A 13,488-nucleotide genomic window follows, 5' to 3' on the forward strand; every position below is an offset into this window, starting at 1 on the left:
ACACAGCCACACACACAGCCACACACACAGCCACACACAAATAGCCCCGATCCACGCTTGCAAAATTATGCAGGACACCCCGTGCTCATGCTTGGAGAGCTGGTGATGTCACCGCTCTCAGCGGCAGCGTGGACGCAGCCTAATTTTGCAAGCGCGAGCTGTTGAAATATGTAAGTATTTAAACATATTTGGATTTATATTGTATACCGTTTAATAAAGGGTTTTTTTTTTTTTTTTCATGTGATTTTGATTACATTAGGCAGGGGGGGCCCGAGAAATTTCATGGATGAAAAAGGGGGGCTCGGCATAAGAAGTTTGCCCACCCCTGCCTCTAGAACACGATTGCAGTGTTCCTGGGCAGAAAAAAGTTTTTTTTTGTACTTACTGTAAATATTTGACAACATGTGCTTGGGTTCCAAGTATTGACTTTATTTAGCAATATCTGCATTAGTAACTGCAGTTCTGAAACACATTACTTAAGGACATGATTTTTTTAATCTGTGTATAGTCAAGTGCAGAGTTTGTAATGTAGACAACCTTTCTGTTTTTGCCCTAGATTTACTAAAGGTTCAAAGTTATTCAAATCAGCAGGCACAGAGGATAACGCATGCGCTTGCAGCGTTTGCTCAGTTTTGCCATGGTGCAATAGGAGAAATGGTTACATGCATTTCTTGTGGCTGCTGTACTAGAATATATACATACAGTACTATATACACACACACACTATAGACCAGCGGTGCGCAATCTGTGGGGCGCGACCCCGCCGACGGGGGGGCGCGGGGTTTACAGAGGCCCCGCGCGCTTCCCGAAGGCACTTAAATTAAGTGCCGGGGGAGCTGCAGGGCCTCTGTAAACCATACTTACCCGTGGCTCCGGCGGCTTCCTCCCGGCGTCGCCATGGCAACGCGGCGTCAAAATGACGCTGCGAGGTCATGTGACGTCACGTTGCTATGGCAACGTGACGTCATTACGCCGGAGCGCGGGTAAGTTGGGGTTGGGGGGGGCGCGGGAGCGAGGGGACAGCCGTCAGGGGGGCGCAGGGAAAAAAGTTTGCGCCCCCCTGCTATAGACTATGCTATAATAGTTGCACTTTTTTTTTTTTTTTTTTAACTGGCCTAAAATAACTCTGGGACAAAGAGTACACACATCTTGCAAGGAGAGTTAACCTGTCCTTACCAATTATCATTCATTGATAACTGATTTTAATTAAGTCATTTAAGTAATTTTAATTAACAGTTATTTCATATTTCTAAATAGCCAGTTTTAACTTTCAATCGTTCGTTCAGATGCGTCGCTTATGTTTCCCCAAACTTCATACAGCGAGTGAGGAGAGTATTAGGTAGGTGGTTTATTAATAATCAACAGTTGGAAATATGGAGGTTTCGATGGATACAGGAACTATGTTCATGGCTGACAACCAGCCCTCAATCAAGTGTTCTAGACTAGAGGACACCCCTCTCTATGGGGCAGACACTGTCAAATAAGTGGTCCAAAGCGACTTAAACCATGAACAAAAAGTAACCTTCCTATCCAAAATGTGAAAGGATTTCTGCATCAGACCTGCCACAGGTACCAATGCATTTAAGGGCAAGCATTTTATAAAGGGCTGTGGATATAATCTGCAAGGTAAATAGCCCAAAGGAATGAAACCCTTGAAAAATCCCAGATACTTATTCAATCACTATAAATTAGAATTCATTAGTATCTGTGCCAAGTTTGATGCAAATACACAAATAAAATATCTCCTACTCAGCTGTCCATGTCTCTGCAAAGAGGGATATTATCTCTATTTCCCTGAACTCATTACCACCTATCACACTTGAAACATCGCCGTTTAGTTATTGTAATACATCGCCCATATTAGCAATCGATAAACAATTAATTACGATCCCCACGTAGACCAAGAGTTAAAAATATTACCATCCTGGTAATACTATTTCCTTAATGGTCACAATATATATATTTCTGTGTGGTTTCAAGGATGTATATATGATTTTAAATTAATTCACCAGTCCTAACCGTTTTTTGGTCCATCAATCCCATAAGGAGAGGTCCCATTGCGCTCATACCTCTGTTTTTCAAGCACCAATCCCAGGGTGCGATTTGTTGGGGTTTTATCATTTTGCTTTTTAACATTGGATGGATATATTAGGAAGTGAGGGGGAGGCGGAGGGGAGAAACTACACCAGCCTAGGTAAATGAACTGTGTGTAATCTAGCAGTGAAGGGTGCTGCCAGGGGAATCCAAGGTCATTTAAAACAAAAAACGGTAGCTACCTTTTTGTGTTCACATTTGGATTGAAGCAGGGGGTCTCCGGAGCCGAATCACATTCATTTCCGCTCTGACTCCCTGCTCTCCGAGACACTTACCTTCCGTAGAGGGTGCCAGTAGCCGCTCGGCATGCAGGGTTCACGTAATGGCGGAGTTTCAAAACTCCCGTGTCCTGCGGACCAACAGGAAGCCGTGACGGCCGTGAGGTTCGGCTTCAGATCAGCTCACGTGACGGTGGAGATTTAAACTCTGCCAAGATAATAGCACCCCCTTCGGAGGCAAGTATCTTGGGAGTCAGGGGGTCCCCGGAGCTAAAATGAATGGGGATCAGCTCCGGAGTCCCCCTCACCCCCCATTTCAAACCTATGTAAATTAAATTAAAAAAAGAAGGGCATCAATTGCTCCTTTAAGTTCCCATAGGTTTAATATATACTAGTCTACAAATAGATACAGTATCCCTCAGTCTCTTTTCCTGTTACTTTTGTAATGCTCATGGAGACAGAATGCTCCAGCTGAACGCCCAGTTCTCGCCTCCCGCACCCGCTACATCAATAACCGCAACGCTGCACACATCGGACGCGCGTTTCCCTCTACTGAGCTGCTCCCGGGTGAGCAGGCCCAGGCGCTGAAAGCTTCGTTTTTAGCCTTTCGTCACCACGGCAACCATGAAGCGCCGAGTACACTTATATAAATAAAAATATACATACACAGTTGTGAGCGGGTTTTTCTCACAGATTTGCGCCCACATGCATACCGCCATGTAGAGATTACTCCAGCAGTTTTACAGCTACTAAAACACCTCTCAGTATGTCGAGTTCGGCAGATTATCCTTCTCATGGGCTCATGAGGACTATGGACAAACAAGTCTTTCAGATTCTTGGAACACCTCTGCTTATTAAAGGTTGGTAAAGGGTTAAGAACATCTTTAAAAACCACCCACAAGCAAAAAGTGCCAGTACTTCAATATATTGCCATACATGCCACAAACCTAACAACCTTTTTCTCACTCTCTGTTCTTACTTTGTATTAATACAGTGACCTCCTTGGTGTAAGGTTAGCTTTTCCGGTGCACACACCAAGTATATCCCCTTTCCATGTACCCATGTTTCATGAGCGCAGCCTGTTTCTCACAGTCAAATTCATGTGGGAAGTTCCTCCTCACCCGTAGAAACTAGGGGGTTTTAAATGTTTGCCTGCCCTAAGTAGGCTAATTGTTTTCTAAAGGCCAAAATTTGTATGAATCCATCTTCACTTTCTCATTTCCAGACCCAGAAAAACAATGCTCAGGATTCATCTCAGAGGTTCATTGTTATAACTGTGTTGACCACTTCTACAATTACATGTAATAAATCCACCGTTCCATTCCATAATGGGAAGATGTCTTTGATCGAGTGGACCCATAATATATGTACTGGGTAGATTTCTCCATATTTTCCTAAAGAAAATTCACTCCTCCCACCAGCCCCGATGCAAATTGGCATAAGTGGGTGCACATGGTATACCACCAGCTTCAGGGTACGCAATGGGCATATCTTTACATTAAAAATGTTACACAAAAAAAAATGTAAAAGAAAGTTGTGGGTCATCACACACAGAAATAAATTTGCAAACAAACTCGTTACGTTTGCTAAATTTGGTACCACTGGCACTAAAAATGGTGTTGCTTTTAATGCTCGTATACAGGGACATTACACCTCGGCATGCCAGTCCATTTAACCAATGTAATTCCCTTCACTTTAAAGAGGTCTTCTATTTCCTTCAAATAGGAGGTCAAGGATGTCACTGTGACGGTACAGGTAGATTTGGCTGCTTGTAAATAAAAGTTAAGCCACCATTATCCCTACTTGTCAATGATATGATGTAGTAATTTATGTATGTACAGTTTATTGTAGCAGCCCTATATACGTTACTCTTAAAGGATGTAAAACAGTAATGTACAGCTTGGTTCACGAGTGGAGACCTTTAGGGTATAATTCTCTCTTGCTTAAGTGAGCTGTAATCACACATCAGTGTTTGGTATTGTAGTTTGGTATTGCTGGACCCTGTGATGGGCTTTGGCCCATTTTGAGGAACCAGGGAGAGGTCGACCACCTGCTGAGTGGACTTGCTCTGCAAGAAAGCTGTAAGCCCTGGGGCTGTATCTGTATTGTTCCTTTATGGAAGGGGATTGAATCAGCTTTGTCCTGGCCCACCTTCAATCCCAGTAATCTCATCAACAGGGTCTAGCTCCCTGTGCAGAGACCAGGACTATGGTTCCTATCCAGACTAGCTGGCATCGCGCTGATAGGGACAGGGGTATAAATACACGTCTCCCTAGCCCCAAGAGAGTCATTCTGGACTTAATATTCTTTGTGAAGGCTGTGCGCTGACATAGCCCCTGTAAAGGAAGAGCTGACAGGGAATCCGCAGAAGGGAACTGAGGAGACCCAGTGCATGGGTCTGGAGCATCCAGTGGAGTCGCAGCTGTGGGTCTGTGTGGGCAGCGTTGGCCGGAGCCGTTTGGAGTGAAGCAATGGTGGGGAATTTAAAACCGCTAGCCAGCGGAGAGCAAGGCAGTGCTGCCCATGCTAGACAGTTGGGAACGAGTATCGGGGTAAGCTTCTGGATGGAGGTCCCTGCACTTAGACTTTAGGTTGTTCCCCCAGTTGGGTGAGTTTATGGGTGTGTTTATGTACTGGAAGTTTGTGGAAACTTTTTCCAATAAATTCACTTTTGTTCAACTATGCAGTTCTGTCTAGAGCAGGGGTACGCAAACTTGTTGCGCTGCGCCCCCCCCTGCTCGCTCGCACCGCCCCTTACCTTCAACGAAGCGTCAAATGACGCTGCGGGGTCATGTGACACGTGTTGTCATTTGAGTCACGTCTCAATGGTAACGGGCGCCATTTGACGCCGCGTTGCAATGGAGACGCGTGGACAAGAAGCTGGTGAGTACATGTACAGAGGCCTTGCACGCTTAGTGCGGGGCCTCTAACTGCCGCACCCCCCCTTAATAAAGTCTCGCGCCCCTTAGTATGCGCACCGCTGGTCTAGAGTCTGGCCCCTGGTGTAAATTGTCCTTTTTTCCAGTGACAGTCACAATGGCCATAACCGAATGGGACGTTTTGCCACAACCAAAAAACCCCGTCGGGACACTGTCACGATGTCCAGTCTGCTGAGTACCTGATCCACCAAGCAAAGCCAGGTCTGCCGCTCCGACAACTGGGTGTTTAAATGTCTTGCGCAGGACCGCCACACTGCCTAGACTGGCCACTCTGTCCCGTGGGACAATACAAGATGGCACGTCGGAGTGGCCCGTCTAGGCAGTATACCGGCCCCTTGTGGGACATTTAACCATCCAGTTGTCGGAGCGGGCGGGCGGCCTCGCCAGACCTGGCTTGTCGGATCAGGCACGCGGTCAGGTGCAGGAGCAGACATCGCGCCGCAGTCTCCCACGGCAAAGTGTCCCTGCTTCATTTTGGTCGCGGTGATACGTCCTAGACCGTGGGCATTATACATGGTCAAGATACACCATGTATTATCTCACTCAGACAGCCTCTCTCTGACACTATGGGTGGCCCGATTGGTGGTACAGCCTTTATGAATCTTGGGCAGACTGCAAAATGTTGCAATTCTGGGGACCTCCACCTATATAAAAACTAAACGTCTCCCTGGTGACCACAGTCATTTCTTCATGTAAGATATCCAATTGTCCTTCTTAAATTACTTTGATGCAAAAATATATTTTTGGGCCAGGCAATACCCAACTGGATTCTATAAAAGGCTTACCCTCTGTGGATATAAACCGGAAAGATAAAAGTGGCCCGAGGCGATTTATGTCTTGTGGGGGGGAAAAAAAAGGAAGAAAAAAAACAGCTACTTAAATCGCTGCAATTTGAAACTGTGCTTAATTTGATGCACAAACCCTTTTAGGCAAAAGTCAACTAGATTTCAAAAAGGGGATTAGCTTCTGTGGATATAACCTGAGAGATAAGTGGCACAACGTGATTTGGCCCCCGTAACACAACAGCTATTTCTTGAAATTGTATTTTTTTAAAAAGTGCTAACTACAACCAGTTTAACATCTGTTTCAATACTTTAACACTCTTTGGCAAGACAAAATGCAAGCAGGTTTTACATGGGGGTCCCCTTTTGTGGATAACCTCTGAAAAAGATGGCCCAGTCATTTAACCCTGTAAACACTGCAGCTACTTATTCAAAGTGTTACAAGTTGATACCAGTGCCCAGTTGAACACAGATTTTGATGCGCATACTATATTCTTTTTGGGTGAGCCTACGTACACGTGGGTTTTATGTAAGGGACCCTACTCTGTGGCAAAACACTGCAATAGGTGGCCCACAATCCTCTAGCCTTGGAAAATAGGAAGCAGCAACACAAATAAGAAACAACTTCATCCTCATGCTGCAAAGACATGTGACAGAGTTGATGGAACAAATTAAGAATAACCTAGCAAGCGTAGGGCAACCAAAACGACACAAGTGACAAATTGTGCACCAAAAGAACCCAAAGGCAGCATATAAAGTAATGCATACAGTACCTTCAGCAACTAACGAGAAAAGGAATGTATAGGTTATAATGTCCATATATAAATATTACATCAAAATAGCCAAACCATGTAATTACGCAGTATGGTTTTACGAGGGCGTTCTAGAGACCAAAAGGTGCCAGAAACTTATGCACTTCATGGACTAGCAGACATCCTTTTTGTATTGTAGGTCTTTATTTATATAGCGCCATAAATGTACATAGCACTTCACAGTAGTAATACATATCATATAAATAACAAATAAAATAAATAACAGGTCATGGGAATAAGTGCTTCAGACATAAAAGTAACATTAAGGAAGAGGAGTCCCTGCCCCGAGGAGCTTACAATCTAATTGGTAGGTAGGGAGAACGTACAGAGACAGTAGGAGGGAATTCTAGTAAGTGCGTCTGCAGGGGGCCAAGCTTTATGTATCATGTGTCCAGGATTATCCAGTGCTATTCATATGCTTCTTTAAGCAGATGTGTTTTAAGGTGGGTTTTAAAGGTGGATAGAGAGGGTGCTAGTCGGGTATTGAGGGGAAGGGCATTCCAGAGGTGCGGGGCAGAAAGTGAGAAAGGTTTAAGGCGGGAGAGGGCTTTAGATACAAAGGGGGTAGAAAGAAGACATCCTTGAGAAGAATGTAAGAGTCGGGATGGTGCATAGCGAGAAATTAGGGCTGAGATGTAAGGAGGGGCAGAAGAATGTAAAGCTTTAAAAGTGATGAGGAGAATTGAGTGTGAGATACGGGATTTGATCGGAAGCCAGGAGAGTGATTTCAGGATGGGAGATGCGGAGACAGATTTAGGAAAGAGTAGAGTGATTCTGGCAGCAGCGTTTAGGATAGATTGTAGGGGAGACAGGTGAGAGGCAGGAAGGCTGGACAGCAGGATGTTACAGTAATCAAGACGGGAGAGAATGAGGGCCTGAGTCAGAGTTTTAGCAGTCGAGTAACAGAGGAAAGGGCGTATATCTTTGTGATATTGCGGAGGAAAAAGCGACAAGTTTTCAGGGACTGACATTCTTCTGAGCAATCTGAAACATTTTCTCCTTTGAATTAGATCCAACATGAGGAATTTCACAGGACTCAGGGGAACTCCAGAATGAACAAAAGCCGGACTGTAACTTAACCCCAAGAGCCTCATTTACCTACACAGGTGATGCTCCCAGTAAATACCACAAAGTCAGGAAACATTTCTGCCATACGGATGACTTTATTTAGTTTCCTTATTCGTGACCCATCAACTGTCTGCCACATATTTATAATTTGGTGTAATTTAAAAATACAGTAATGACTGCGCCATCAATTGGATACGAGAAGATTGGGGATACATGGGGGACTACGTGATCGCTGCCTCAAGCCATCACGGGATAGAGATCAAGGACAACCGGCGGCATCTTTAGGCAGCGAAAAAGGTTAAGAGGCAATCACGAGTATTTGGATATCTGCATCTACACAAAACCCACAAAGGATAAAAATAGTTCGGCACCAAGAAACTGGAGACTAAAACCTATCCATCCAAATAATTTACAAGAATGAGTCGATCTGTCATGCTCTATCTCCTACAACTTTGTTGCGTCCCTGTCATGTTATGCATCGATAGATAAATATTTTCCAGGAAAATGGTCAGATTATCTCCATTTCCCACATTGGGAACCAGAAATGCAATGAATGGCAGTTTGCTTGCAACACATATCTGTGAAAGAGACTTAAGTAGCCCTGTAACATGTGACACAGGTATTGGGGAGGAGTGGCTCAATGAGTAAAGACACGACTCTATAAACAATGACACAGTGTTCAAACCTGGTTCAATTCCCTGCTCAGCTCCTTGTGACCTTGGGCAAGTTTCTATCGCCCTGGGCCTCAGGCACCAAAATCATAGAGTTTAAGCTCACAATGGCAGTGAATGTGTCAGTAAGAATTCCAGTACACAATGCTCTATACTGTAATTGGGAAGCGCTTTGAGAAAAAAAAGCTATATGAAATAAAGTTATTATTAGCCAATAACATTTACAAATGCCCAAAATATTGGTTGTTACTTGACCAGACTAAGCTTTATTTTTTTATTCATTGATTGTCTTGAAGCAGAAAATATAAAACGTTACTGGGTCCCTTATTCAGTCTACAAAAGAACACGTCTAAAAACAATTTGTTTCATGTGTTCTTTAGAAATAAACCCACCATAACACCCCAACTTCTACTAACCACATTTAGTACACACGCCGATTTCTTTAAGCAACTATTACTTTTTAATATGTTCATTTATCAGGGAAGATACAAAAACTTAAGCACAAAGTATATGTATTAGGACTACAAGATCTTGGGACCAAGAGATTATTTCTCGTATGACCTACTTGTGTCACGTATGAGTTTCATACCTCTCAATTTCCCACTACTCTGTGGGAACAAGATCACATTTGTAGCAGTGTGTCTTACACTATTCGGACGCAGACTCCAATAAAGCATCATCTATAAAAGTCAAATATCTTATTCACAACTGTTCGACACATTATTAACACATTGGTAAGGGAAATTAAGTGAGCCAAAAATCATTTTTTTTACTAGAACAGCCCTGAGTTGTAACAGACTCCATTGAATTGTTTGAGTTCACTGACGCTACAAATGATGTGGAAATTCACAGATTACCAATCACACAATAGGATTTTAAAAGACCATCTAATACAGGGACCAGATGAAATATTTGTTAATGGACCATCTTAGTTCCCGTATAGATATAGTCATGTGTACAGAGCTTGTGAAACTTCCTAGGTCTCTTCTTCATATAACTGTGTACACACATGGACATGATAAACAGCAAGGTTTGGCAAGCCCTGTAAAAACAGATGATGAGATAGAAAGATATCTCTCAAGTAAGCAATAATAGGCACTCCAAGCAGATATTAAAAAAAGACGCATCAGAAAAATTAAGAAAAATAAGGAAAACTTAACGCCACTGGAGTATGATGAAAGATAGCACTGCTAGATCAAAAAATATTTAAAGTCCAGTACAAAAAAAAACAAAAAACATTTCGGTACACTGTGGGGCCTTCCTCAGGGTGCATCACCCTACCTCAAGAAAAGCCCCAGAGCGGACCTAAACGTTGTTTTTTTTGTACTGGACTTCAATATATATTTTTTTAATCATCTAGCAGTGCTTTATCTTTCTGTCATCATACTCAGGTGGGGTCAAGTGTAAAATCAAAAATGGATAGACTATACCGTTCTGTGGCTAACTAAATGCTTTTATTTGTGCAAGCTTTCGAGATACTTATCTCTTCATCCATACACTGATAGATATATCTATCAGTGTATAGAGAGAGAGAGAGAGAGAGAGAGAGAGAGATAGAGAGAGATAGAGAGATAGATAGATATAGATATAACTAACACGATACACACACATGCAGCTGCCAGAATTATCTTATGAGCAGAGTCAGGGTTGGCACACTGGGATTGCACCAGTGTTAATATTTTCTTACATCCTGCCAACATTGCAGGCACAGATCACTGCCCCATAGAGCTTACAATCTAACTTTTAGAGCTCAGGCAGTAAAGTGATTTATCTGGGTTCACAGAGATCAGTGGGTTGAAATTGGGTTAACTCAGAGGTGGTGACATTGCTTCCTGTACTGCAATGCCTCCTTCATGCCAAACTCACCCTCTTGCTCATGCATATCAGCCCTACTTCAAGCACCATTTTAACCCCTTCAGGCATTAAATGGCCAGTCCATTCAGCACTGAAAGGGTTGCAGCAGTATTCCCAACTTGTGGGGGGGGGGGGGGAGAGAACTCAGAATGACAAGAGGGACATAGATACTGGGAGATACAGAAAGTGACAAAGAAAAGGGAGGACACTGCATGACAATTAGATAAGAAGAGGGGGTCACAAAGAGTGCCACAAAGAATGGCAGTTTATTTTCTTTTTAAAATGGATATTTCTTTGTGGAGGGAATACAGAACGGGGATCGCAACACAAAGCAAATGCTTGTTTGTGTGGGAAGAATGAGAAGTACTGGGATAATGCTACCAAATGTTACAAAAGGTCAGCCTGTCCAGCACAGTCACAGCTACTAGTAACAAGCTCAATGTGTAAGCTGTGCCTATGATGTGAGCAAAGTGATGAGAGTAAAAGATAATGAAAGGATAGTCCTGTGTGACACACACACACACACACACACACACACACACACACACACACACACACACATATATTCTCTCTCTCAGGGGAGGAGGCCCGGGGCTAGCAGCTGATGGTCCCAGCGAGGAAAGGATGTGACCGGCTGCTGGTGCTCGGGAGGCCTCTGTCCCCAAAATCCATCTCCCCCAAATAAGCCCTCACCTTTCGAAGAGCAGCCTGACTGCGAAGATCCCCAGCGCTATTGGAAACACGGTGAGCATGTGCCCGGCCCGGGGGTACTTCTCCCCGGCCTCAGTGTCTGCCAGGTCCGCCCAGGTGACGTTTTGAGGCAGCCAGAAGCGCTCGTTCCAGAACCAGGCCGAGAGAGCCGCCATCTTCCAGCAGCACCACCGAGACACCCGGGGGAGCGGGAGGAATGGCAAGAAGATGCGGCCCCCCGCTGATCAGCCTGACACGGAAACTAGGCGGGACTTCGGAGACAGCCCGTTTAACTCCACCTCTATATTAGACCGCACCCGCAATCTTTCCTGTCACGTCGCCATCTTGCTACACATAAACGCTGCGCCCGCCATCTTTCTACACCCGTGTGATATCCGCCACCTTGCTACTCCTGTCAGGGATTCCGCCATTTTGCTCCATCTGTCAGGGTGTCTTCCATCTTTCTACTCCCATCCTTTCCTCCGTCATTTAACCATTGTCTCTGCCATTTTACTCTTTGCAGCATTTCATTTGCCATCTTACTACCTTGATCAGTCCATGTCTCTGCCATCTTACTACTTTGGGCAAAAAGTACAGACGGTTCACTTGTTAACGCCCCAGCGGAAAATCCAGCCTTTTACACTCTCAAACGTGAAGTCAGCCATCTTGCTACACCTAACGTAATGCAATGTTCTTAAACATGAGTGTGCTTTGCGTGTATCAAATCACGTGGTTGGTGGAGGCAAAGCTGTAGTAAGGGTTGAGCTACTGCCTAAAGTCTGATGGCACTAGGTTTTCATTTACCAACATTTTCAGTTCAATTTTCTATTTAAAGATAGAGGTAGATTTATTTTTTCTTTTATAGAAAGTCATTCTCCATTCATAGTAAAACAAAACCTGCTTGAATAGCAGTTTATTTTTTTGTAGACATTGTTCTTCACTTCTAGCTGTTAGGCTATTGATCCCATCACAGGAGACAGGGAAAAAAATAATTAAATTTTGCCTGTATTTGTTTACGGTGGGATGATTAAAATTTTAAGTATCTGTCGTCTAAATGTAGCATAGGATGAACTTGATGGATATATGTCTTTTTTCAACCTCATCTACTATGTAACCATGTAACATGATTTAAAGGAGCAGTCCCACTTTGCCCCCTTCCTCCTTTTTTATATAGGTTAAAAGCAGGAGGTTTCAGCATGTTTGCTTCAGCTCTGGGGACACCCTGGTTTGCGAGATACTTTTGGCGCTATATAAATGTAACAGGTATTCCCTGTGAATACAGACGCTACTACCTGCTGTGTAACCTGTGTGGCTCTCAGGAGCCTAAGCCTCCGCTTGGGGAGCCTGGGGTACATACATATAATACGATCTCGTGGTGCAACGCCTCCACCTGGGAGGAATCCCAACGGAGTGGGAGGAGGCCCTCACAGGAAACAATCACGTTAAGCAAACAGTTGTAAAACAGAACAGACTTTACTGCATATATATATAAGCATAACATTCACTAAACACATTAACGGTTAGCACTGCATAAGGATATTGCATTATCCCCACACCCACCACCGTGTACCCCCACACCGTGTCCACAGAATAACCCCCCTTGTCCCGTGGTCAGCGCTGCCACTATCAGAGTACTCTCGTGTGTGCACGTGCGTATCGTTACCTGCCCAGTGTGACGGCACCTGGGCGTCAAAGACTCTTCACAAAGGATCAGACGAGCTTTAGAGTAATGTCCGGTTCCTCCGGTGAGACGATCTGTGAGGGCGGTCCACCCTTTGTGCGGTTCCGCTCTCTCTGCTCAGCAGGCTTGATCCCAAGCCTCTGGATGGAAGCGCAGCGTCTGCTGTGTCCCTAACTGGCTCTGGATAGTAAGGGGCAGGGTCCCTAACCTGGGGCCTGTTCCTACAACACTCAATACCACTGGTGGCTCAGGGCTATCTGGGGCCTAGGGGGCTGCTGGCCTAGTGCAGGGAGTCACTGACTCCTTCACCCTACCTCCTTCCCCTAGCTGCTCCTGACGCCGACTGCCTCGCTGTAAAACCCCACGAAATGTAACTAATCTCCTCTGCAGGGAGATGCTGCAGCCCTATTGGCTCCCTGGTGTTACGTGGGGTCCCCTAAGGCTCATGGGACATGTAGTCCCTGCTGTGAGCCCTATTCTGATTGACCGTGGCGTTCGCGCGATCACTGCGCATGAGCGAGCACTCTAGGGGCCGCCGCCGCTACCTGCCGCACTGCGTATGCGCGAGGAACGATATGGCGGCGCCCTGCATTGTCGGGCCGTTGCGGAATCTTCGGCGCACCGGAGTGCTCCCTGCTCGGCCCCCACCCTCCAGAACCTCCGGCGGGTCTGCCGCTTG

At 44.9% G+C, this 13,488-nt stretch overlaps 1 protein-coding gene across 2 annotated transcripts in view; it reads right to left on the bottom strand.

Moving 5' to 3' along the window:
• CERS5 (ceramide synthase 5) overlaps positions 1-11,784 on the bottom strand; it is a 44,427-nt gene extending 32,643 nt beyond the window's left edge. The window contains exon 1 of one of the 2 annotated variants that reach the window (XM_075591913.1): positions 11,132-11,784. In XM_075591913.1, coding sequence (XP_075448028.1) covers positions 11,132-11,304 — 173 coding nt within the window. In that variant the 5' untranslated portion in view covers positions 11,305-11,784. The remainder of the gene's footprint in view (positions 1-11,131) is intronic. The other variant, XM_075591914.1, reaches the window with a different exon arrangement.
• Between the last annotated feature and the right edge of the window lie 1,704 nt (positions 11,785-13,488).

Source organism: Ascaphus truei, chromosome 3 (genome assembly GCF_040206685.1).
Source record: "Ascaphus truei isolate aAscTru1 chromosome 3, aAscTru1.hap1, whole genome shotgun sequence".
Taxonomy (NCBI): domain Eukaryota; kingdom Metazoa; phylum Chordata; class Amphibia; order Anura; family Ascaphidae; genus Ascaphus; species Ascaphus truei.